Source organism: Natrix helvetica, assembly GCF_964273705.1.
Source record: "Natrix helvetica genome assembly, chromosome: 1".
Taxonomy (NCBI): domain Eukaryota; kingdom Metazoa; phylum Chordata; class Lepidosauria; order Squamata; family Natricidae; genus Natrix; species Natrix helvetica.
Window position 1 is genome coordinate 375611243 of NC_138548.1, and position 27180 is coordinate 375638422.

At 46.5% G+C, this 27180-nt stretch overlaps 1 protein-coding gene across 1 annotated transcript; it reads right to left on the reverse strand.

Moving 5' to 3' along the window:
* Window positions 1–2846: 2846 nt before the first annotated feature.
* Window positions 2847–26500, reverse strand: TAP2 (transporter 2, ATP binding cassette subfamily B member). Its single transcript, XM_081936635.1, has 12 exons — window positions 26318–26500; window positions 21389–21886; window positions 20678–20792; window positions 17475–17605; window positions 15724–15929; window positions 12855–13052; window positions 11205–11333; window positions 7871–8059; window positions 6794–6967; window positions 5710–5869; window positions 4364–4500; window positions 2847–3471 (listed from the first exon to the last, which is right to left on the reverse strand). Exons 2-12 carry the CDS (start codon window positions 21870–21872, stop codon window positions 3340–3342), a joined length of 2055 nt encoding a protein of 684 aa, XP_081792761.1. The 5' UTR covers window positions 21873–21886; window positions 26318–26500; the 3' UTR covers window positions 2847–3339.
* Between the last annotated feature and the right edge of the window lie 680 nt (window positions 26501–27180).

The following is a 27180-nucleotide window of genomic DNA, read 5'->3' on the forward strand; positions in this document are numbered from 1 at the left end:
ACTTCAGTAGAAATGCATATTTGACTTGCCATCTGAGGACCCACACGGGAAAAAACCATATAGTTGCAGGGTGTGTGGAAAAAGATTCGTTGAGAACAGAGGACTTCCCATCAAAGGATCCACACAGGTGAGAGACCATATAAGTGTCAGGAGTGTGAAAAGACCATTTTTGGTGACAAAGATTTTACTCGTCACCAAAGGATCCATACAGGGTATAAATCTTATAAATGCCAGGTGTGTGGAAAAACCTTTTTTGGCAATAAAGATCGTATTCATCACCAAAGGATCCATACAGGAGAAACCCTTTTATGTATAGAGTGTGGGAAGAGCTTTACTCAGAAAGGACATCTTACTTATCATGAAAGGATCCACACAAGAGAGGGAACATAAAGATGTATGGAGTGTGGAGAGTTTTATTGACAACAGAGATTTTACTCACCACCAAAGGATCCACACTGGGAAGAGATCATATAAATGCCGGGAGTGTGAAAAGATCTTTTTTCTCAACAAAGACCTTACTCGCCAGTCGCCACCAAAGGATCCACATTGGGGAGCGACCATATAAATGCATGGAGTGTGAAAAGACTTTTACTCAGAAAGGACATCTTACTTGCCATGAAAGGATCCACACAGGGGAGAGACCTTATAAATGCTTGGAATGTGAAAAGAGCTTTACTAAGAAAGGAGAACTTAATTCTCATAAAATGATCCACACAGATGAGGCATGATATAAATGCCTGTAGTATAGAAAAAGCGCTATTGGCAACAGAGACCATACTGTTACCAAAGGATCCACATGAGATAAACCATATAAATGCATTGTGTGGAAAAGGCTGTAATGTGTACATGTCCTTTACTTGTCATAAAGGGATCCACAAAGGAGAAAATGATAATTTATAGAATGTCAGACAAACTTCATTGAGTGTAGTGTACGTCTTATAAACAGCTGCTTGTAGGGAAATCTATATAAATTCATGGAATTAGCTTAATTTAGAACAATCAACTTACTCATCAGAACGGATCCAGACATGGGAGGAAGTTTATCATTTCATGGAATGTGCAAGATCTTTGGTTTGAGCTGGGATCTTATTTACAATCCAAACATCTACACAGGAGAAATGCTATTCCACTTGTGTATGAAAAGCTGAATAGCAATAGCACATATGCTTATATACCACATTATAGTGCTTTACAGCCCTCTTTAAGTGGTTCAGAGAGTCAACATACTGCCACCAACAATCTGGTGCCTCCTTTTTTTGACCTTGGAATAATGGAAGGCTGAGGCAACCTTCAGGATCAAACTCCTGGCGGTGGAAATGCAGTGTTAGCCTGAAATACTGCATTCTAACCATTGAGCCAACATGGCTCTTAGATGATGAAGATGAAGTAGTGACCTTATCTGCATACAATAACGGATACAGGGGAGTTTCCAAGGAAATGTACTGTATGAGGTAATGAGTAAGTCAGCACACCACTGTCTTGCTCATCATACATTTTCTACACCTGTTTACAGACCTGGGGAACATAGCATCTCTTTGGAAGGTTACAACCCAGACATTACTTGCCACCATATGGCAAGTAATACTGCCACCATGTGCAGTATGTAAAAGCTTCACTGAGTATATAGTTGGTGTACGTATCATAAAAGGTTGTACAGAGGAGAAACCATATAAATCTGGAATTATCTTAGTTTGAAACAATCATCAAAAGATGGCAGGAAGGTTATTAATGTGTATAACAGGCAAAAGACCTTTGATTTTACTTATTTATTAAATTTATATGCTGCCCATCTCACTGATAAGGCGATTGTTTTGACAAACTTGAACATTGGGCACTATCTAATAAAATGAAATTCAATGGTGAAAAGAGTAAGGTTCTACATTTAGGCAACAAAAACGAAATGCGCAGGTACAGTACAGGTGGTACCTTGCTCAACAGTAGTAACTGTGAAAGGGATCTTGGAGTCCTAGTGGACAACCATTTAAATATGAGCCAGTAGTGTGCTGCCAAAAAAGCCAACACAGTTCTAGGCTGCATAAAGAGGGATAGAATCAAGATCATGTGAAGTGTTAATACCACTTTATAATGCTTGGTAAGGCCACACTTGGAATACTGCATTCAGTTTTGGTCACCACGATGTAGAAAAGATGTGGAGACTCTAGAAAGAGTGCAGAGAAAAATTAATCAGTGGAACAGCTTGACTCCAGAAGTTGTGAATGCCCCAACACTGGAAGTCTTTAAGATGTTGGATAGCCATTTGTCTGAAACAGTATAGGGTTTCCTGCCTAGGCAGGGGGTTGAACTAGAAAACCTCCAAGTGCCTTCCAACTCTGCTATTGTATTGTATTGTATTATTTCAACTACCCATTGTTTTACTGCCTTCCAATCCATTAATCCCTTGCTCATGGTTTGTTGCCTTAAAACTGAGCTTGACTGGGAAGCTGAAAAAGACTTCTTTGAAAGGAGGAATGGCTAACCTACTTTCATGTTGCTGCTAAGAAAAAACTGGTGTTTGAACTAGCCTAGTGTATAGATGATTGGCTAATTGAATGCCCTCAAGTCAGTGTCAATTCTTAACATCCAGATACCTACCTGGATCCTCAGGGCTTCCCATCACCTTAGTAACTGAATCCATCCCCCTTGCACTGGTCATCCACTTCTTTCCTTCTGCCTCCCCCCCCCCCACCCAGCAATAGAGCTTTCTCTGGAGCTGGCTCTTTGCATAATACGTCCAGCATGCCTTCCAGTAGTACAAATTTGAATGATGCAACCATTTTGTGGGACTCTAATCACACTAATTTAGACCTATCTATGCGACTTCCATCCACATGCACATTTGCTAGAAATAAAAGGGATCACACAGAACTTTATTTTGTTAAATAAGCAGGAAGTGAAATTTCTGCAACCAATATTAAAAAGTGTGACAAAAGAGCAGATTGTACAAAAGGGTCTCACATACTAAATTTAAACAAAGGACAAAACTGGGGTATTGATGTGTTTGCTAAATAAAACTGTTGCTTGAAATGGGATTTTGCACCTTACAGGGTGGAATTTCCAGGGCCCAAGTTGCTACTTAACAGCCATTTGGCTTGAAAGACAACCTCCTTCCAAATGGCTGCAATTCAGCAACCCTTGACTGGCCAAAAGCTGTTAGACAGCTAGCTTCTGAGTCCCTCTCTTTTCCTAAGAGTGCTGTTGTCTATCTCTCCAGCAAATCATTCATTTGGCATCTACAAAAGCAGTGGATCCTGTGGCTGACATCTCCGTTGCAACTCCAGAAGTCATTTCGCCTAGGTCCTTTCCACCAGTCTGTAGTAGGGGGCTCTCTAGCCCATCAGCTCAGTGTTGAGTTCCATTCTTCACAACCTCCCCACCTTCCAGCCTCACAATCTTGTCTGCGTTCTCCACCGTGTGCATCCGGTGAGCAATTACCAGCACCGTCCGGCCTCCACTCTTCACAGCCTGCTGGATCTAGAAAAGGAAGCAGTGATCCAGAGAAAATCCTGGGTTCCTTAGACGCTCTACCTAGAAGCTTCCTCACATTTCCACTGAAAAGTGTTTATCCGCCTTTGCAATACAGTTTGGCCCCAAAGGTATTTCAATCTGGAAAACAATAAAAGCTACCCAAATGAAGGCAAATATGTGTGCCTCAGGAGAATGTTGCATGATCCACTTTGGGTCGGTCTCCGGGACGAGAAGTTTAGTCTTCTCATCTTTCAGATTCAATCCGGAGCCTTTCCTCAGGGAAATTCCCTCTCAACAGAATGTAAGTAGCATAGAGAAGCTGCCCACCATTTTCTCTTCCCAGCATCACAATCTTGTGAGAATCACTGGTGCAAAATATTCAAATATTTGATTTCATTCTGTAATACTGTTTGCTGTTTGGCTACATTTTCTGATTTAATTTTATGTATAGTAGGTGTGAGAAGCTCAGAGTCGGTTTACGACCAGAGTGTCATGTCAGACTGGTAAAATCAATAAATATATTTACTGTACATCTGTTCAAATAAGCATTTAGATCCATATTATCTGCTCACATAGTGCTATTGTTCAATAGTTTTCACTGTACATAAGCCAATAGCTCTTGGAGGACTTGAGATTCAAATCATAATAACCCTCAGAAGACAAGCTGATAAAAGAAAAGATAATTCAATATAAGAACTCTAAATCAGGATAGGGCACCCTGATTTTAAAGTCTAGTTAACACCAAGATAAACTTGGAAGAAATTACAACACGTCAGGTCAAATAAACCCAGTTTTCCTATGCTGTCACCTTTCAAACATTCAGATTAAGCCCTTCAGCGACCCTAAACTACTCCAGCCAAGGTCCACTCCCAGCCCCTTATGGATCCCCCACACTCACTGCATCGTCACTCTTGAAGTCCAAGGCACTTGTGGCTTCATCCAGCACCAAGACCTTCGGGTCACGGATCAGGGCCCGGGCAATGGCCAACCGTTGCTTCTGCCCAATGGAGAGCTGGTCCCCTTTTTCCCCCACCTCTAAAAGAAGGCAAGCCACAGAGACGGAGGAGATCAAGAACAAAGTCAAGACCGACCAAATCTTGTTGCCCTAAAGGGATGGCAAAGCCATCAGTTGAAGAACAAAGCAAAATTTGAAGCTCAACACTCTTTGAAGTGGGAGGGAGACACTGCAACTTGGACAGCTGGCTCTCTTATTTTCAGTGCAAAAGGTCTAGAGGAGGGGAAAAGACCCCTGCACTTTTTAACAGTAGAAAAGATTTTAGGACTCATGATTTTTGAAACGGCACAACAATGCAATCAGCTCTTTGAATTCTCTTTTCTGCATTCGTGGTTTAATGATATTGCTACAATTAGAATAACCTGGAGCTTTACAGATGGTCCTAAAGTTACAAGAGCAATTATGACAAGAATTTTCATTGCTAAGCGATGTGGTTGCAAGGTTGTTTTATGACCGCACTGCTTAGTGAAGACAATCCATGTGTTCCCAACTGCCATTGTTAACATAATCTTACTGGTCATTAGGCAAGGACCTGCCCACTTCTCACCAACAAAGTCAGGGGGTTGGCTACAGGTATTTGCAGGTCCCGGGAGCTCATAAGGAGGCTGGCAGGCAATAGGTGGCTGACGTCAGGGGTTGGGAGAGGGATTGCAGAAGTGCAGGAGAGGCCTTTTGGATGTGGGTTGGTGCAGGAAGATACACAGGCAGCCTCAGCGCCATACGACACTTTTTAGGGCCCAGAATGTCTGCTGCCAAGCAAGGTAGAGTGGGTGTATGGCCGAAGCAGCCCATGCCTCACTTTGTGGGTACTGGAGTCATTCCTGCCAGGTAGGGGAGATTTACCTCAGCAACCTGTGACATTCCCCCTCCCCCCACCCCCCCAGCTTCCCCACTGACTTTGCTAGTGGGAAGCTGGCAAGGAAGATTGCAAATGGGGATGCAGTACTTGTGGGGCACTGCAACTGTGGTTAAGGGCAGTGGTGGCCAAGCACCCAGATTGCGATCAGGTGACTGCGGGGGAGAGGCAAAGTCAGAACTTCAAGGACTAGTTGCAACCTCCATTTGTTTGGCGCCACTGTAATTTGGAATGATAGGTGAAGGAATGGTCCTAACACGAGGACTACTGTATATATTGCAACAAAGAATTGTTGGATTATTGTCAAGAATAAAGAATTAGGACTGGTGGGTTTAGCAGGAAGGAAGTGAATCAAGGGGGGGATTTTGCCCACCTGCATCAAAGCCTCCTTCCAGTTCACGGATGAATCCCAAGGCATCGGCTTCTTTTGCTGCTCTGATCACATCTTCCTCGCTGCAGCCTTGTAGGCCGTAAGTGATATTTTCCCTGATGGACCCAGAGAATAGGACGGGCTCCTGGCCCACCAGGGCCACCTGCAATTGAACAGGGAGGCCTATCAGGACAGGGCTGGGCTGAGGAGAAAACGTCACTTTCCAAGATGGGGCTCAAGTCCACTCAGAGTGCAGCTGTTTCAGGCAAAAGATTCACTACATCTCCCAATGTAGACCTTGACCTATCTGAACTTCTTTGGAAGCAAAGTGGCGACATCCAAACAATCTCGCTTGGTTTTCAAAGCTAAGTAGGATAAAACTTGATTGTCACCTGGATGAATTCCAGATGGCTAGACTAGGAAGGTCATCAAAACATATCACATCAGGGTGGGGGTGAGGTGTAACCTTTACACTGTTGCCAGAGAAACGGTACGGCCTCATTTATAGATCACAGGAGATTCTGATCTTTTATCTCAGGACATAAACCACGTGGGCAGAATATCCTGAATGCCACTCCTTTTTACCTATCAAGGAACGTAAGAAATCCAAATCCTTTCATCCATTGCATCTTTTACTACCTTCTGCACCAGACCAGATCTGAGCCACTTTGGAGATTCCAAGCCCCAATTTTGTGGCTTTCAAAGTTGCCTTAGCGGCACTGCATTCACTTTTCTCTCTGGGAATTTGGATATGAGCCACACAATTTCTGAAAACCAGAGCCTCTTTCACTGTTGTTGTTGTTGTTTTTTTGGAGGAAGGAACGGCATAAAAATGCAGTCTTTGCCATAAAAATTAGAAATTTAAAACAAGCACACAAAGAAAATTGCAGTGCATTGGGCGAGATGGACAACAAACTAACAAGTAAATAAGTGCTCTTAAACCCCAGACAATTCCAACCATATCATCCTAATGTCATGTGGTCCTGCCCAGTCTGCATTATCCCTCTCCCCAAACCTCCCCAAGTGTAACCCTTCAACCACCAAAGAGACCTAGGCCTCATCCTGCAGGTGATAAGGACTCCCTCACCTGCCTATGGAGATACTTGTGCTCATATTTCCCAACTGGGACTCCGTCCAGCAGGACCTGCCCCGACTGGGGTTCGTAGAAGTGCTCCAGGAGGGCGATGCAGCTGCTCTTTCCACTGCCGTTTGGGCCCAGCAAGGCCGTCACTTCCCCAGGGCGGAGCTCAAAGGAGACATTCTAGGCCAAAGAGAAGCAAATGCATGAAAAATGAAGCAGGAAGATGCAGCATCAATGTTATATTTAGAGCCCACAGTCTCAGTCTCATACAGTACAGGTAGCCCTTGGCTTACAACCACAATTCAGCCCCAATTTTTTGTTGCTAAGTGAGAATGTTGTTAAGTGAGTTTTGCTCTATTGCTACAGTTGTTAACTGAATCATTGTTAGTAACATGGTTGTTAAGTGAATCTGACTTCCCCATTGACTTTGCTTGTCAGAAGGTTGCAGAAGGGGATCATATGACCCCAGGACACTGCAACCGTCATAAATATGAATTAGGCACCAAGTGTCTGAATTCTAATCACAGGGATGCTGCAACCTTCAAAAGAGTGAAAAAAACAGCCATACCTCACTTTTTCGACTGCTGTTATAAATTTGGAGCAGTCACTAAATGAACTGCTGTAAGTTGAGGGGTACCTGTACCGAAACTTGCTTCGCCTTTTTAAAGGCCTTTAAAGTCTCAACATTCTTCCTCCCAATGTTCTTTTTCAATGTTAAAGGAATTGTGATTACATTTGTAGAGCACACAACCTACTTAACCAGGTTCCTTAGCAACTTTAACAACTGCATTTGAGAGATGTATTGGTGGTGTGGTGGCGCAGTGGCTAGAGTGCAGTGTTGCAGGCAAACTCTGCCCACAGCCAGGAGTTTAACCCTGACCATCTCGAGGTTGACTCAGCCTTCCATCCTTCCGCGGTCTATAAAATGAGGACCCAGATTGTTGGGGGCAGTAGGCTGACTTTATAAACCGCTTAGAGAGGGCTGTAAAGCAGTGTGAAACGGTATACAAATCTGCTATTGCTATTGCTACTTAGGGTATCATGCAAAGCCACTCGGGTGCCTTCCAGCTTCCGATAAAGTACCTTCAGGACCTGGATCTCAGGGCGGGAGGGATAGCAGAAGGAAACATTTCGGAAGGAGACGCGTCCCTCGAGGGTTTCTGGAGACAGCGTCCCTTCTGTGCGGACAGATGGCTCCCGGTCAAGATACTCAAAGACTTTCTCCGCAGCGCCTACATTGCTCAGGGCATCCCCGTAGGTGTAAATCAAGGCCTGTGGGAGGAAAAGGAAGGAGCAGCAACATTAAGACATGAGAGCATCTGCAAAGGGAGGAATACAGCTAGCTACTCTGTTTTGAGCATCGATAGCAGTATTCCAGCATTTGAGAGGCCACCACAAAGAGGACAGGCTCAACTTGAAAGAAGCTGCCTCGGGAAAAGGATCAACTTTAATGATATGCACAACTTGCGGGATCGCATCCTGCCCCATACATCCCTACGACCAATCCGCTCTCACAGAGAGGGACTCCTCCAGGTGCCGTCCACTAAGCAGTGCCAGAGGGCGGCGCCCAGGAGCAGGGCCTTCTCTGTGATGGGCCCAGCCCTCTGGAATGACCTCCCCCCCGACATTAGGATTACTACTGACCTCCGCTCCTTCCGTACAAAACTCAAGACCCACCTTTTCCAACTAGCTGGCCTGGCTCAACTATAGTTCTATCTCTAATCCTCCTGGCAATTTTAAACTTTTTACACTTTAAAATTTTAAATTGGGTATTTTAATTTTTAACCTTATTATTATCGTTGTTTTTGTATTGTAACAATTGTTGTGATTTTATACCTCCTCCGTGTAATGTAATTGTCTAATCGTGTAACATATGATTTATTTATTGTACGCCGCCCCGAGTCCCTTCGTGGAGATGGAGCGGCTAACAAGTCTAATAAATAATAATAATAATAATAAGTCCAACCAGACTCCTGCTGACCACACAGATGTGTCCCTGCAGTTTTCTTCACAACAGTGCAAAACAACCCGGCCTGTGCCTTGGTGGGAGGTTTGTAAGGACTTCCCAGTCGAGCTCAATAACTCGGGATCCCTAGATGGTCTCCTATCCAACTAACCAGACCCAGCCCAGCTTTCTCAACACACAGAGCAGATGCTGCCTCCTGCTGGGTGAGAAAGTCCAGGAGGGAAAAGGGAAGGAGGGGATTTTTTTTTCCCCTTAGTGTATCTCATGGCTGTTTCAAGCACTTTTTGAAAGCAACAGAATTCTAGAAAATAATTGCTTTGCTCCATGAAGATCAGCCTCCAGTTTCAGCCTAGACCATTGATGGCGTGCCACAAGTGGCATGCGGAGCCATTTGTCAGGGCACGCGAGGCGCTGCCCTGTCAGCTGGCCAGCGTGCCTTTTTAAAAGCCATTTTTCGCCGTCCCCAGGCTCCAGAGGCTTTATAGGAGCCTGGGGAGGGCAAAAAGAGCCTCCCCCGCCCCCCGGAGGCTTCAGGGACCGTCCGGAGGCTTCCCTGAAGCCTTCGGAACGCTTAAAACGACCCTCCGAGCAAACCGGAAAAATGGGGGGGTCGCGCGTTGTGCGCGCATGCGCACTGGGGGGGGGTCGCGCGTTGCATTATGGGTGCGGCACGCCTGCACACGACCCCCCTGTGCTCCCCCCTCTTGTGGCACGCGAGCCAAAAAAGGTTCGCCATCGCTGGCCTAGACTATCTTCAATTTTTAACTTGCAACTTCGTGCAAATTACTGGCTTCTGTTCCCAATGGTTTAAAGTGGCAATAAATTACTTTTAAAAGAGAACCTAAGGAAATCTGATTTGAAATCTGGAACCTCTTCCCACACCTTATAAAGACTTCCAACAAAATTAATTCCTTTGTAACTGCCCCCAAAGGACTTTTTTAAAAAGAAAAACAGCCTTCTGAGGATAAGTAACTTAAAGGAATGGAAATAATTTGAGCAGGATTAGAAGCACGAATCAATTTCATAATATAAGCCAGGGGTGGCAAACTCAAGGCCCGGGGCCAGATTCGGCTCATGGGGTGCTTAGATCTGGCCGGCAGGGCCGCCCTGGAAACAACGGACTGGCCCACAGTGCCTCTGCCAGTGAAAATGAAACTCACGAGGGCAGCCCTCCAGAGCTCCATTTTCACCGGCAGAGGGTCGCAGGAGGCTGTCGTAGCCGAAAACGGAGCTCAGGAGCCCGTATTTGCTGGCAGAGCACATGGGCCACCACAGGCGCCCCTGACATGAGTGATGTCGAGCTGGCCACACACACACACACACAAGGTCAAACACAACCCTGATATGGGTGGCCCTCAATGAAATAGAGTTTGACACCCTGATATAGACAGTTATTTCCTCAATGAAAAAGCAGGATATATTTTTTTAAAAAAGAATGTTTCTATAGGTATCTTTTTATTTTGTTTCCACTTATTTGCTACTTGCTGATTTGTGTATAATGCAAAGCTTTCTGCAAAAAGGAGTAGGAGGACCATATTAGCAAAACAGAAACATAGAAGAAATCTGTGCTGATTGTGGCAACCTTCAAGTTCCTAGTCCTCAGAAAGCTTTATAAAAAAATTTTATGGCACCATTACTGACATGTTTCTTTCTATTTTAGACAATTATTCTTTCTTGAGGACAGTGGCAGTAAAAGAGCAGGGAAGTAACTTGGGCTTACTGATTATGAACATCTACGCTTATATCATCTTTTCCCTAAGTATATGTCTGACTATTATTTTCTCCTTTCCTTAAATCTATAAACACGAATGCCTCCTTTTGACTACAGCAGTCTCTCTCCCATTATCCTCTGCAGCAGGGGTGTCAAACTTGATTTCACTGAAGCCACATCAGGGTTGTGTTTGACCTCTGGGGGCTGAGTGGGCATGGCTGGGTGGGATTGGCAGGGCAGGTATGGCCAGCTCAGCGTCCTGCAGCCCGCACGCAGCCCTCCCAGGCTCTGTTTTTTTGCTGCCACGGCCTCCTGCAGCCCTCTACCAGCGAAGACAGAGCCCAGGAGGCGCTCCCAAGCTCTGTTTATGCTGCCAGAGGGCTGCAGGAGGCCGTCACAGCTGAAAACAGAGCTCAACCCTCCTGAGCTCCATTTCCCTCCCGAGCTCCATTTTTGCTGGCAGATGCACCACAGGCCGATCCTTAGCTGTTTCCCAGGCAGCTCCATGGGCCGGATCTAAGCATCCCACAGGCTGGATTCGGCCTGCAGGCCTTGAGTTTGACACCCCTGCTCTGGAGGGCATTTTTCCAGCGCCGACTGTTAAATAATTAAATAAATACTGCACTGAGTCTTGATAACCTTTGGCTGTTGTGTCCTGCGTTTGATTCCACAACCGCCACCGAAGAACCCAAAGTGCTACAGAGGAAAAAAAAAAAAATCAAATCGAAGTGTTCACCGACCTGCACGTACCACCCCACGTTTGCTTGGTAGAGGATGAAGGAGACCAGGTTTCCTTTGGTCATGAGGCCGTCGCGGATCTGCTGGTAGCCACAGAAGAGCAGGATGAACTTCAGGCTCAACTGGAGGACCTGGAGTAGGAGAAACGGTAGGGCAGCCATGAATGGAAAAGCTATTCAAATGTCATGATGTGCTTCTGTCTACAAAGATTGTGCGAGCCGTGGTTATTCCGTGACATTCTACGGAAGTGGAAGCTGGACTTTAAAGAAGAAGAATGGGAAGAGCATTGACAGTCTTAAACTCTGGAGTTGGAGAAGACTCCTGAGAATCATCACGGACAGCCAAAAAACGAACAAACCGATGAGTCACTGAACAATACAATACAATACAATACAATAGTAGAGTTGGAAGGGACCTTGGAGGTCTTCTAGTCCAACCCCCTGCCTAGGTAGGAAACCCTATACCGTTCCAGACAAATGGCTATCCAACATCTTCTTAAAGACTTCCAGTGTTTGGGCATTCACAACTTCTGGAGGCAAGCTGTTCCACTGATTAATTGTTCTAACTGTCAGGAAGTTTCTCCTCAGTTCTAAGTTGCTTCTCTCCTTGATTAGTTTCCACCCATTACTTCTTGTTCTGCCCTCAGGTGCCTTGGAGAATAGTTTGACTCCCTCTTCTTTGTGGCAACCCCTGAGCAAATGAAACCAGCATTCTTACTGAAGGCACAAATGACCAGGCTCAAATTATCCCACTTCAGACACACTATGTGAGGACCTAGCTTTCTTAGATAGGTACAGATTAACAGAATTGGAAGGGACCTTGTAGGTCATCTAGTCCAACCTCTTCACCCAAGCAGACCATACACCAGATCGATCCGGAGCTCCGTTATCAGCTGCAGAGGCCTTCAGGAAAGCCTTGCTGATTGCAGAAGAAATGGGCTGGCAAGGCAGGTGTTGGGGTGCGTGAGGCCTGGCTGCAATTGTCTGAAGTAGTAGGGCAGCTCTACCCCCCATGATTCCCACCCTACCTTAATTTTTACCCGTGCACCCTGGCGTGGACGGGGTCTTCATTAGGGCTTATATTGGGCGCACATGTAAAAATCAAGCTAGGACTTATTTTGGGGTCGGTTGTATTTTTGGGGAAATACGGTAACACTTCAAGAGATCTTGATTCGATCCCTTTTAAAAACAGGGTTTGAAACTGGGATTTCACTAGATTCATTTGTGGTTTGATTTTTGGCAGCGAAGACCTTTCAACAGAAAAACAGTCTGGATGAGAGGTTAATGCTAACAACTGCTATGATGTAGAGTACACACTATCTTGTGAGATTGGGGACAAAGACACCAAATGTTTACAACTTTTCAAGCCAAGTAAGAAAAGCCAGCAAGACTTGGCAATCTCCTAAAATCTAAGCCATATTTCAAAATTGTTTTTTTTTTTTAAAAAAAATTGATACCTGAACAGGAATCTCCACAGGTTAGGAATCACTCACTTAAAGAACCTAAGTCAGTGATCGCCAACCTTGGCAACTTTGTGGACTACAATGCCCAGAATTCATCAGCCAACATGGCTGGCTTAGAAATTCTGGGAGTTGCAGTCCACAAGCCTTAAAGTTGCCAAAGTGGGAGAGCCCTGAGTCTCAGAGGACTTACCCGTACAACAAATAAGTAAACGATCCTTTCCAAGTCCCTTTGGTTCTTCAGCCGGCAAGTGTCCCCCAAGGATGCCTCGTAACGCTGTGACTCCTTCTCCTCGGTGGCAAAGCTGCGCACGGTCTCTATGGACGAGATGACCTCACGGACCACCTCCTCTGAGCGGGCTACCGAATCCTGGATCGCCTTCAGTAAAGCCTGGATGGACCACAAAGGAAGTGGCAAAGTCAGCCTCCTGAAAGCTGCCTTAGACCAGTTATCATGCTGGTAGGATACCCAAATCAAAGTCCAATGGCCTCGTTTGGAGGAGAGAAACCCCCCAAAGACTTCCTGCCTCTATCCTATTTCGATTATTTCTCACTTGCAGCCAACTGGATTCCAGAGTGCAAGCTGGAGAGGGAGAAGTACCCACCTATTATTATTTCAGGGGAGGGGGTGTTTCATTTATTCTAATTAAGAGTTGGGTTGTCTACGGCAGGGGCCACCAATCTTTCGGACCTCAGGGACCACTAAATTCATAATTTTACATCTCGTGGACCACCAATATGATTTTTTTTTTTAAAAAAGATAAATAGTATTTGGTGTAATATAAAAAAATGTAAATATTTTTCTGTGGACCACCAAAATTTTATCGCGGACCACCGGTTGGTGACTGCTGGTCTGCGGAGATTCTCAATCACCCAGGTAATTGCTGTCTCAAAGGTACCTCTATCCGAAAAGCAATCAGACTTTCTTGTTTGTTTGTTTGTTTTTTCCTTTTAAAATATTTCATTTCTCATCCACGAAGCTTCTTCAGTTCTAACTGATCGGTAGGTCAGTTACCCTGACTAGGTGGCTCAGTGGCTAAGACACTGAACTTGGCGATCAGAAAGGTTGGCAGTTCGAATCCCTAGTACAGGTCTCCTGTGTGAGACTAGACTAGGAGACTAGATGACTTCCAAAGTCCCTTCCAATTATGTTAGTGTTAAAGGTCATTCCCCACCATTCAGCTAGAACTGAAAAAGCTCCCTGGACGATTAAGAAATCCAACTGCCTTTGGAAAAAGCATCTTTGAGATAAGAGATGGGTTGAACCAAGAGTCAAAGAAATTCCAGAGGGTCTCAAGCATCATCATTTTTTTCATTTTGTCTCCCTTCAGCGTGAGGGAAAACTTTATAACAATTTCTTATTTATTATTGATTGCCTTTACAAATAAAAAATTGCAGTCCTGCTCGTTTTACAGTCCTGTCTATTTCTAACAAGCTTTGTTCTAGTATGATCTTTCTTTCATGCCTATTTTCTCAGAAATATTTCTATAATCCTATTGTAGGTAGCACTCAACTTAACGCCAGTCAGTTAATGATTGGTCAAAGTAGTTTTCTGCCTTTAAAGAATTTCTGGCTGTTTTAAAACATTGCTCCCCGCCTGCGATCACATGACCACATTTTTGGCAGGTGGCAACTAGCTCACATTGACAACTGGTTGCCGAACTCCCCATGATAACCATTTGAGACCTAGTTATCTGCGGGATCGCATCCTACCCCACACATCCCTGCGACCAATTCGGTCTCACAGAGAGGGACTCCTCCGGGTACCATCCGCTAAGCAATGCCGGCGGGCGGTGCCCAGGAGTATGGCCTTCTCTGTGATGGGCCCAACCCTCTGGAACGACCTCCCCCCCCGATATTAGAATTACTGCTGATCTCCGCTCCTTCCGTAAGAAACTCAAGACCCACCTGTTCCAATTAGCTGGCCTGGCCCAATCATAATCATAATCTAATCCTGACCCTCCTGGCCGGTATTTTAAATTTTGGGGTATTTTAATCGGTTTTAATTATTAGCTAATTTTATGATCATTGTACAGACTTTTTGTTTATTTGTTTTTCTGGGGTTTTGTATTTCTGTTGTTTATAGTGCATTTTATTTCTGTCTGTATACCGCCCTGAGTCCCCTCGGGGAGAGGGGGAGGTTTATAAGTCTAATAAATGAAATGAAAATGAAATGAGATCTTCTCTGCCAGTTTTGGCAGAAACTGCAAAAATGGGAAACCGGCAAGGAAGGTTTGTAAGTGAAACAGAGCTGAAATCCTGAAGATTTCAGTTCCGTTCCTGCAGCCCGCTGAAGAATTTCCCCTCAACGCTTGGAAGGCAGCTGAAATTCTTCAGTGGGATGGAGGAGCATTTGAGAGTGAAAAAAGCTCTCAACTTTGTGCAGAGATTTAACACATTTTTCTTCTTAATGACTTGGGAAATCACTTAATGACCACAACCGGGAATGCCAGGATAGCAGACATAATCAAAACAATCATGTGGACATCTTGCTTAATGACCACTTTATTAAATGCCCCAGATTCCGGTCCCAACTGTGATCACAAGATGAGGATAAATTGCAGGAAGTCCCTCGGCTTTTCCCCTATATTTTTGTCTGTCTCTGCTTTCTTTCTCCTCGCCTTGCCCCAACTCCTCTGTCTCTCCTTGTAGCAGGTGGTGATGGGATGATGGGATCTCATTATTCTTCTTTTCACTTGAAGACATGGCCAGGGACATAAACACACACAATTCCTTTTCTTTCAGCCTAGGAAGAAGAAACCAGGCCACACAACCAACAACCAATCCTTTTGTATAAGCCACACAGACAGGGAAGGGAATTTTAATCACGTGGCCGCCATCTTGCCTTTTCTGCCCTCTGGAGATGCCACCATGTTCTACACTGCTCAGCTCCCTTGAAGTCTCTTTTTTCTTCTGCTCTTTGGCTTGTTTTTCCTTTCCCTGAACTGGCCCATTCCCTCCCTCACCCAAGTTGGGGCTCCTTCCCCGCCTGCAATTGGCCACAGAAACCCAGAAGCGTCCGCCATTCCCTCTAGGCCGCCCTCTGCCTCCATGATCCCTACCTGATGTCGGGCATTGTAGACCTTCTGGACGGCCATCATGAGTGGGGTCTCGATCAGCATCAACAGCGTCAGGCGCCAGGACAGGCCAATCATGAATACGTAGAGCCCAACGGACTTGATCAGGTTGCGCAGGAAGACGTTGGTGTTGAGCGGCACCGAGCGGCTCATCATAGTTGTGTCTTTGGAAAGGCGGGAGGTCAGCGTTCCTGCGGGCAAAGAGATAATGTTCAACAAATGCCATACTGGCAACACAGGAAGGGAGATTATAGGAAACAGTCCATCCCCCACCCTACTGGGAAGAGGGCAAAATCATGGACATAGCATCGAAAGATAGAGTATCCTCTTTGTAATGAGTCACCATTTCCACCTAAATCCAGACTACACCCCTAGGATTTGATAGCTTTTTAGCCAAGGAAGATAACAGAATAACAGAGTTGGAAGGAAACTTGAAGGTGTTGTAATCCAACACCTTGCTCAAGCAGGAAACCATATACCAGTGATGGCCAATCTTTTTGTTGTTGGGCACCAAAAAATGCAAGGGTACATGCGCTAACCCTAACCCCCCCCCCACGCTCCTCCCCTTCACGCACACCACACCGCTCACTTCCAAACTGAGCTTGTTATTTCCTCTGGGGGCCCAGGGGAGGCCATTTCGACCCTCCCCAAGCTCCAGGAAAGCCTCCGGAGCCGGGGAAGGGCGAAAAATGGACCTAACAGGCCTACCGGAAGTTTGGAAAAGATTCGTTTCCAGCTTCCGAGGGGCCGGGGGAGGCCTTTTCGCCCTCCAAGGCTCCAGTAAAGCCTACGGAGCCTGGGGAGGGCAAAGAATGGCTCCAACGGGCCAACCGGAAGTTCGGAAATGATCCATTTCCGGCTTCCAGAGTGCCTCCAGGTGACCGGGGGAGGTTGTTTTCGCCCTGCCCAGGCTCCAGTAAAGCATCCGGAGCCTGGGGAGGGTGAAAAATGGGTCCAACAGGCCTACTGGAAGTACGGCCTCCTCCAGCCCTCCGGAAGGCTGAAAATAAGCTGATCGGTGCAGGCATGCATGCTGGAGCTGACGGCTCGCGTCCCAGCAGATATGGCTCTGCGTGCCACCTGTGGCACACATGCCATAGGTTTGCCATCACGGCCATCTACCATTTCAGTCAAATCTCTTCTTAAAAACCTCCAGTGTTGGAGCACCCACAACTTCTGGAGGCAAGTCCTTCCACTGACGTCTTGAGTGTCATTTTTTTTTAAAAAAATCAGCCAAGGGTCGCGTTTCTCTTGGGCAGATAAAGACTCCCTCCCAGCCAACTTCTGCCAATCTTTTATTAAAGCTGATTAAGCTTAAATCTAATGAGCACTTGAATGGAAGAGCCCGGGATTGCAGATCGGACTGCAAAGGTGGGAGAAAAAGAACGTCTCAGAAGAAAGTCGGTGGAAACTACTTCTTTATGGACGGCAAGGAAAAAAAACAGAGTTGTGACCATGTTGTCTCCAGGAGCAGCATTCATCCCAAAGCGATGGTATTATTCTGCTCAAAAAGCTAAGCAAGATGAGACCCGGTCAAAGCAAGGATGGCCACGAGGAAATCCCAAGGGTATGTGTGCGGGAGTGAAAGCAGAATGGTGCGTTGGCGAAGTACTTTCATCTTTTCCCCCAAATATGACATGATTGGTCTGCCGAGTTATCAAAGACGAGCTTCACCTGAGAGAATCTTTTTCCTTGACACAGTTCCAGAAATAGCGCCTGCCTTTTTGGGCCCTCACCTGTCTTCACCTCCTGGAAGAAGGCCAGGTCTTGTTGCACCAGAGAAGAGAAGAGTAAGTTGCGAGTCCGGATGACCATGCGGGAGATGGTGAACATGAAGAGCCCCCCACGGCAGCTGGCAAAGGCGGAGCTAAAAGAGAAACAGCAGGGGGGATTGGTTCCTGCTCCACCAATGGATCAAAGCTCCATGTATGAGCACCTACTGGATTTGACCCGGGTGCAAAAAAGAAATCACCGACGGATCTATCCCACTATTTGAGATTACCGTATTTTTCGGAGTATAAGACGCACCCTTTTCCCTCAGAAAAGAGGCTGAAAATCTGGGTGCGTCTTATACACTGAATACAGCATTTTCTGCCTCCCAAAACTCCGCCCCTTCACCAAAATGGGAGTGTTTTTAGCTTTTAGAAAGCTTTCAGAAAGCTCCTGGGGGCTGGGGAGGGCAGAAATTAGCAAAAAAACGGCCTATTTTGTGCCCCCCAGCAGCACTCTATAAGTTTCCTAAAGGTTTTCCATGCCCTTTTTTGACAAAAAAGAGGCCCATTTTCACAAAAAGCGGGCTGTTTTTTGCTCATTTTTGCCCCCACACCCTCCAGGAGCACTCTACAAGCCTTCTAAGAGCTATTCATGCCCTTTTTTTTTGAAAAAAAAAACCAGGCCCGTTTTCAAACTGCCCATTGGGAGATTTGCAGAGTGCAAAAACTTTTTTTTTTAAATTTTCCTCTTCAAAACCTTGCTGCGTCTCATACTCCAGTGAGTCTTATACTCCGAAAAATACGGTAAATAACTCTTTTTCCCCATTTTGAAAAAGCACCAGACAGTTTTCATTTTGAATTAAAAGCAGCAACAAGATTCCTGATACAAGCCTAAGCTCTGATATAGATGAAGCACATTTTCCTGCTGGCTACTGGTGCCTAAAGGTGCCATTAATTAATGGATTAATAGCAATAGCACTTTGACTTATATACCATTTCAGTTTACAGCCCTTTCTAAGTGGTTTACAGAGTCGACTTATTGCCCCCAACAATCTGGATCCTCATTTTACAGACCTCGAAAGGATGGAAGGCTGAGTCGACTTTGAGCCTGGTGAGAATCGAACCCCTGGCAGTCAGCAGAATTAGCCTGCAATACTGCATTCTAACCACTGCACCGCCACGGCTCCTAAGATTAAGTTCATTTATGTTTATTTGTTTTTTGCTTTTTTTAACGCAAAGCTCTTGCACTCCTTAAAAAGCATGAGAAACAAAGAAACAGCAAAATAACAGTGGTTATCGTCATCCGTTTCCTGTGAAGAACTAATAGCAATTGCACTTATATACCGCTTTCACGGTGCTTTTACAGCCATCTCTAAGCGGTTTACAGAGCCAGCCTATCGCCCCCCAACAATCTGGGTCCTCATTTTACCCACCTCGGAAGGATGGAAGGCTGAGTCAACCTTGAGCTGGTGAGATTTGAACTGCCAAATTGCAGGCAGCCGGCAGTCAGCAGTACTCTAACAGTACTGCACTCTAACCACTGCGCCACCTCGGTTCTGGAAGGGACTGGAAGGGGGTTTGAACTGTGTGCATTCCAGAGCCATAAACACTGCAGATAAATTACTCACTCCAGAAAAACGGAGGAGGCTCCATTAACTGTGACTTTAAAAAAAAACCAAAGTCAAGTTTTGCTTCAGGAGAACTCTAGAGAACAAACTGATTTCCAATCTTTCCAGCAGCCTGAGTGACAGGTACGCATAGCTCAGTGATGTACAGTGAGGTTTATAGCTGGTGAGGCAGCAATTTTTTTAGACTTGTGGACTTCAACTCCCAGAATTCCAGTCAGGCATGCTCAGTTGCGACCTGCCGCCCTCCGCCCTGGGATTCGGCCATGGCACCGCCTGCCAGAGCTGCGCGGAATACGGGGCGCGTTTGTCGGGCAAGGGCAGCGCAGGTGGGGAGCGGACAGAGCGGAGGAAGCCTCTCCCCCCCCGCTTCCCGCGCCTGAAAGAACAAAGGGAACCTCTGCCGCTGCCCGGGCAACCTGGCCGGCCTCTCTTGCGGCGGCTCTCTGGTGCTTGGGAGTCCCTGGAGGAGCTGGCGGGGGCTGCAAGCACCGCAGGCTGGACTGGAGCCTCGAGTCTAGGGCAGCGAGTCATTCGATAGGAAACTTGCCTCTTGGAAGGAATGACTCGGCTTGGCTCCTGCTTTGTCTCTCCTGCCTCTTCGCTTCTCCGTTCGGTCATTGGGCGGCAGATCGAAAGCGGGAGCCAAGCCGGGTCATTCCTCCCAAAAGGCAAGTTTCCCATCGAATGACTCACTGCCCTGATGATGAGAGGTTAGGCTGTGCCTCACTTGCCTCACCTGACTGCACGTCACTGGCATAGCTTCATTTAGGCCCCACCTGGTCTTTGATTGGCAGGTGAAGAGGGAAGAGGTACTTCCCCCAAAGAAGGTGGCTCTGGGACTACAACATGTGTGTAGCCAGCATCAAAACGACAGGTGCAGTAGGGATCTGGCAGAGCTGAGTTGATTTCAAAAAGCTAAGCAGCATCAAATTGGCTGGCATTTGGATGGGAGGCCACTAGGAAACCCCAGAGCAGAGATTACGCTGGGAAGTCAAAACATATGCCCCAAGAAGGCAACAATCAGTAGCTTCCTTAGTGTTGTGACCCACCAGCAGCCAGCAGAGCTGGCAGCAGATTTGGACAAGGAGGAGGTTGGGGAGGAAGATGGGCCAGTCCTGGAGTCTGGGGAGGGCTCAGATGAGGGCTCTGTGTCGGAAACAGAGAGGGGTCAGAGCCGTATGCCAGTTATCATCTGCCTTCAGAGTCAGATATCAGTGAGGCAGATGAACAGCTGGAGCCTGTTCCCAGTGTGTGCTTGCACAGACTTGCCCGACAAGGGAACAGCTAAAGAACAGGGGTCGACTTGGGAATAAGGCCACAGGTGTATGATGAATGGCCCCTCCCAGAGGAAATAAAAGAAGAGCGAAAGGGGAGTGGGGTTTTTGTCAGGACAAGGAGTCTGCTTCATGCTCTGGTGAAGCCTAGGTCAAAACACTTCGAGCTGGCAAGAAAAAAAAATACCTCAACATCTTCATTCAACATGATCACTCCCTTGTACCACCTTGTGGTCATAATGCCAGGTGACAACAGAATCATAATTCCAGGCCTTCTTTACGTATTTAAGGGCAACTGCAGCAATGGGGCCTGGAATAAGCTCACCTTCCAAATGAGACCAGGCAGAGAAGAAAGATGGCCGTGGAAAAGGCTTCTGTGTCGTATTTGGTGCCCAGGATGTCAATCAAACGCCCAGTGTAATAGGGCCTGAACATGTCACCTGCAGGTTGGCCAAGAACAGAGAAGGTGATGTAGGACCTCAATCAGGAAAGGCAGTTTACCTCCCTCCCACACCCACACAAACATTACATATTTCCTCTGGACATCATTCTGTGACATGCAAAGAAATCTTGAGTTGTGCCCCAGTGTCCCTGCCGCTAGTGGGAGAACTATGGAAAGGGTGGGAAAGTCCCTCAGGATGGGAGAAAAAGAGATGGTTGAAACGTTGAATGGGAGAGGATTTTGAAAGATCCAGGATCTGTCTACGTCTCTTTTCATCCTGGGACAAATGACACACTTGGGAAACCAATCAGCAGGTACAAAGGAGGCAAGGGGAAATGGCCGAAGCCTCCAGAAATCCTGCTCTGTGGAAGGAGGCAACCGAGAGGCGCATCGGACGGATTCAGGGAGAACATCAAAAGCAGCAGCAGGATTTCAAAGGCTGAGATTGGGTCTGTTAAAGACCTTCTGGCAACCATCTCGCAACTGAATTATTTTATTTTTTTTAGCCTGTGGTGTGTGATTCCAGCCCTGGGGACTCTTCGTGGTACATTTATCCTGCAGCACAGAGAACGATTTCACTCCGCACCAACTCACCAATCACCGCCAGGATGAGGAACAAGAAAGCGCCAGTGAGATACAGCTTGTCTGGACCGAAAAGTCTGAGCATCTTCCAAAAAGTGGCCTTGTCTTCTTTCCGGGATTCCTCTGTGCTTCGCCCTTCTGCCAGGATCCCCCAGAGGAGCTGGGAGAAGCCCACTGCCCCATAGATTGCTAGCCACCAGGACCAAGAGGCCGAAGAGACCAGGAGGGGAGGGTCCCCAAGCCAGTGTCCCACCAACAAGTACAAAGGGGGCAGGATGCTGACAGCAGCCACTGTGGAAAAGGACATTGGGGAGATCCCACCCATGGAGAGCAGGCCTCTGACCCCCCAGAGAACCAGCAGGCGCAGGGCGGCCTCCAGCCAAGCCGCTGTGGTCCCCAGGGGATCCATGGAGGGGGCCCAGCCAGCTAGCAGGGAGAGCAGGATTCGGTCGCAGAGAAGCAGGGGAACGGCCTGAAACCCGACAGGGACCAGCATCTTGCTGATGGGCTCTGGGGAGAGAGGGAAGGACTATTGGTTATCTGAATTGGAGGATTATGGATTTAAGAGGAGGAGGAGGAAGAGGAGGAGGAGGAGGAGATGAGAAAGAAGAAGGAGGAGGAGAAATAATATAATAATAATAATAATAATAATAATAATAATAATAATAATAATAATAATAATAATAACAACAACAACAATAATAATATAATTGGAGGGCTAAAGGGCTATCTCGCTATTTGAAAATTCTAAATTTACCTGACTTGAACATTCTGACTCTACAAAAAACCACCCTACTTGGAACAACTTATATCCTCCAACGTTACCTTAACACAGCGGTTCTCAAATAGTGGGGCGCGCCCCCCTGGGGGGGCGCGAGGCTCCATAAAGGGGGGCGCGAAGGCTCCCTTTCCATCTGGGTGCAACGGCGGCGGCGTGGGCGAGGCATAATATATCCCGCCTGGAAGTGGCAGCACTTCGGACTGTGGATTTTCATTGGAGCCGCAGGCTGGAGCTGTGCAAGAAGCCTGCTCGGGCGGGGGTGGGAGGGAGGGAAGCATGGCTGTCCCAGGCTTCCTTCCCTTCCCCCCCCCCCCCCCAGCCCAAGCAGACTTTTTGCACAGCTCCAGCCCGCGGCTCTGATGAGTCTCTGAGCAGTCCCCAGCGCTGCCACTTCAAGCCGGGATATATTCTGCCATGCCCTCGGCGGCGTCTTTATGCAGGTAGCTCGCCTCCCCGCCAGCAGCTCCACCGCCAGCATTCCGTCTGGAAGCGGAAGCGCAACAGCCGCTGTTGGGGAAGGGACAAAGGGGCGGCGGTCGCCCGATCTTGCCACCGCCACCCCTTCGCCCCTGGTAACGGCGACTGTTGTGCTGCTGCTTCCAGCTGGGATGCTGGAGGAGCTGCTGGCAGGGAGGGAGGGAAGAAAGGGAGGAGGGAGTAAGGATAGACAAGCAAGAGGGAAAGAGGAAAGAAGGCAAGCAGGCAGGAAGGAGGCAGAAGGAAGGAGGGAAGAATGGAACTGGAAGGGAGGCAGGGAAGGAGGGAGGGAGAAAGGAAGGATAGGAGGATAGGGAAAGAGGAAAGAAGGCAGGCAGGCAGGGGGAAAGAGGAAGGAGGGAACTGGAAGGGAGGCAGGAAGGAAGGGAAGGAGGAAGGGAGGGTGGAAGGAAGGATAGACAAGCAAAAGGGAAAGAGGAAAGAAGGCAAGCAGGCAGGAAGGAGGCAGAAGGAAGGAGGGAAGAATGGAACTGGAAGGGAGGCAGGGAAGGAGGGAGGGAGAAAGGAAGGATAGGAGGATAGGGAAAGAGGAAAGAAGGCAGGCAGGCAGGGGGAAAGAGGAAGGAGGGAACTGGAAGGGAGGCAGGAAGGAAGGGAAGGAGGAAGGGAGGGTGGAAGGAAGGATAGACAAGTAAGAGGGAAAGAGGAAAGAAAGCATGTGACTACGGTGGGAGACGAGGAAAGACCGGTGTGCTATGTTATGCAGAGGTGTACTTATAACAATTTTATAGACAAATTATACTATTTACAGTCGCGCGGGGGGGGGGGCGCGAAATGTTTTCTTCTTCCTAGGGGGGGCATGACAGAAAATAATTGAGAAGCACTGCCTTAACAGTTCCTGTGTCCTTGGTTAGGACTCGAGCTGTTGAGCTACCAACCAGCCCCAAAGGCTGTGAATCTCACCAGATTAACCAAATAATAATAATAATAATAATAACAACAACAACAACAACAACAACAACAACAACAACAACAACAACAACAATGATGATCATCCTCTGATGATGCCAAATGTAGACTCTGCAAAGAAGTTGATGAAACTGTTGACCACATACTCAGCTGCTGTAAAAAAATCGCACGGACTGATTATAAATTGCGGCACAATTCAGTAGCACAAATTATCCACTGGAATTTGTGCAAAAATTATAATATTAAAACAACAACAAACTGGTGGGAACATAAGCCTGAAAGTCACTGAAAATCAGATGGTCAAGATCCTATGGGATTTTCGTATACAAACGGACAAAATACTGGCGCATAACACACCAGATATCACACTGGTTGAGAAAAATAAGGTTACAACCATAGACATTGCAATACCAGGTGATAGCAGGGTCGACGAGAAGGAACATGAAAAAATCGCGAAATACCAGGACTTAAAAATTGAAATTTAACGATTATGGCACAAACCAGCAGTGGTCATTCCAGTGGTAATCGGCACACTGGGTGCTATTCCAAAAGCACTGGAATTACGTTTAAAACAGTTAAAAATTGACAAAATCACCATCAGTCAAATGCAAAAGGCCGCACTGCTTGGATCTGCACACATATTACGAAAATACGTTAAGACATCCTAGGCCCCTGGGTGGGGCCCGACTAGTAATTAATGCCAAATCCGGCGAAACAACTGGCTGCTGTGATACAATTCTGTCGATGCAATAATAATAATAATAATAATAATAATAATAATAATAATAATAATAATAATAATAATAATAATAATAGTAATCTAAATTAAATGGTGGAAATACAATCAAGGCCATAAATACCTGGGCAATACCAGTTATAAGATACACAGCTGGTATAGTTAACTGGACACAAACTGATTTGGACATTTTGGACCGAAAAACCAGGAAACTAATGACAATGCACTACAGTTTACATCCACATGGTGACACTGATAGACTATACCTGCCCCGAAAATCAGGTGGCAGAGGATTATTACAAGTGAAGCAAATAGTTGAAGAAGAAAAACATGCACTGGCTGATTATTTAAAAGAAAGTCAAGAACATCTATTAATCGAAGTAAAGAACAAAAATCTATTGAAGGCCCAACAGACGAAACAAGAATACAGAAAAGATGTGATAAAATCAAGAATGGAGAGTTGGCAGAACAAAGCATTACATGGTCAATTTCTGGAAAAAATAAAAGATAAAGTGGACAGTAAAAAAACTTGGTTATGGTTAACAGCAGGTACATTAAAGAAAGAAACAGAGTCACTAATCCTGGCTGCGCAAGAACAAGCTATCAGAACAAATGCCATTAAGGCCAAAATCGAAAAATCCTCTGATGATGCCAAATGCAGACTCTGCAAAGAAGTTGATGAAACTGTTGACCACATACTCAGCTGCTGTAAAAAAATTGCGCAGACTGACTATAAAATGCGGCACAATTCAGTGGCACAAATGATCCACTGGAATTTGTGCAAAAATTATAATATTAAAACAGCAGCAAACTGGTGGGAACATAAGCCTGAAAAAGTCGTCGAGAGTCAGATGGTCAAGATCTTGTGGGATTTTCGCATACAAACGGATAAAATACTGGCGCATAATACACCAGACATCACACTGGTTGAGAAAAATAAGGTTACAATCATAGACATCGCAATACCAGGTGATAGCAGGGTCGCCGAGAAGGAATATGAAAAAATTGCAAAATACCAGGACTTAAAAATCGAAATCCAACGATTATGGCACAAACCAGCAGTGGTAATTCCAGTGGTAATCGGCACACTGGGTGCTATTCCAAAAGCACTGGAATTACATTTAAAACAGTTAAAAATTGACAAAATCACCATCAGTCAAATGCAAAAGGCTGCACTGCTTGGATCTGCACACATATTACAAAAATACGTTACGACGTCCTAGGCCCCTGGGTGGGGCCCGACTAGTAATTAATGCCAAATCCGGCGAAACAACTGGCCACTGTGATACACTTCTGTTGATGCAATAATAATAATAATAATAATAATAATAATAATAATAATAATAATAATAACAACAACAACAACAACAACAACAACAATAACAAGTATTAGTATTGAGGGTCACTGCATAAGACCTTTGGCTCCTCGATTCAATTAAACTGCCTCCCAATGCTACATCTAATCAGCTGACTTCCCAGCAAAGGATTCCTTGGCTGCGGCCTAACTATTCATATTCTGAGTGCAGGAAGTCTCGGGATAATTTCGGAAAAGATCCAATTCACAACAACGAAGCCTTCTCTGGTTACAGGACCCTTCGCTGCGTGTTTGACTCTTAAGTTCTCGGTCCCAACAGGCACCGCCAGCACCGCTCGGGAAAGCCGAAATCTTCAGTGACTTTTTCTCGGGAAGAAAGGACTAGATCGGTTCTTTAGGCTAGAAAGGATTTGAACCCCGCTCCCATCCTCCGGAGTAGAGGCGCGAGTAGAGGACCCCAAAAGTTTAGTTCCCGCGCAAAGCAGGACGAAACGCGTTCGGTTAGTTCTTGGCGGGGCAGGAAAATCGGGGCTCACTACGCAGCTGCTTAAAGGAGGAGGTGGACTGCGCGCCCCGTAATCCGCACCCAACATGAGCAGCCCTGCTGGATGCGAATGATGGGGAGTGGAGTCCCCCGCACCTCCGGAACCGCTTGACCGTCCAGATCAATGCAACCCTCCGCCCTTTTTTCCAGTTTCTCACCTTTCGGCCGCGGCCAGGAAAGTCCTTCCACCGCGGGCGTTTGGTCCTTCTCGATCCTGAAGCCTGCTTTTAGCCGGGCCGAGCTTGGCTCCCCTCTGTCCCCAACATGCGCCGCACCGACCGCCTCCTCCTCTGCAGAGTCAAGAATCCCTCAACGCGCCGCTTTTGCTTTCGATTTCGAAAGGCAGAATCCCCTTTCCGCCAAGCTTCTTCCAGCACAGTGGCCGCCAGATGACGCTCGCGTTCCGCTGTGCAAGCCTAATAGCGACTGACCTCTCTCGCCTGTTTTCCCTTCACCCTCGTGATTTCTTGAATCGGGAGTCGGTTGGATAAGTTTTCTTTTCTTTACGTGTCATAATTGAGTCTTAAACCCCGAGCGTGGCTGAGTCGTGCATGGCGTTATTCATTACTACTGGTAGCCCTTGACGTACGGCCAAAATTGAGCCCACGTTTTCTGTGGCTAAATACAATAATACAATAGTAGAGTTGGAAGGGACCTTGGAGGTCTTCTAGTCCAACCCCCTGCCTAGGCAGGAAACCCTATACCGTTTCAGACAGATGGCTATACAACATCTTCTTAAAGACTTCCAGTATTCACAACTTCTGGAGGCAAGCTGTTCCACTGATTAATTGTTCTAACTGTCAGGAAGTTTCTCCTCAGATCTAAGTTGCTTCTCTCCTTGATTAGTTTCCACCCATTGCTTCTTGTTCTACCCTCAGGTGCCTTGGAGAATAGTTTGATTCCCTCTTCTTTGTGGCAACCCCTGTGATATTGGAACAATGCTGTCATGTCTCCCTGGTCCTTCTAAAGGAGACTTTGAGTGAGTGAATTTGGCCCCATGTTACGACCTTGCTTGTCGCAG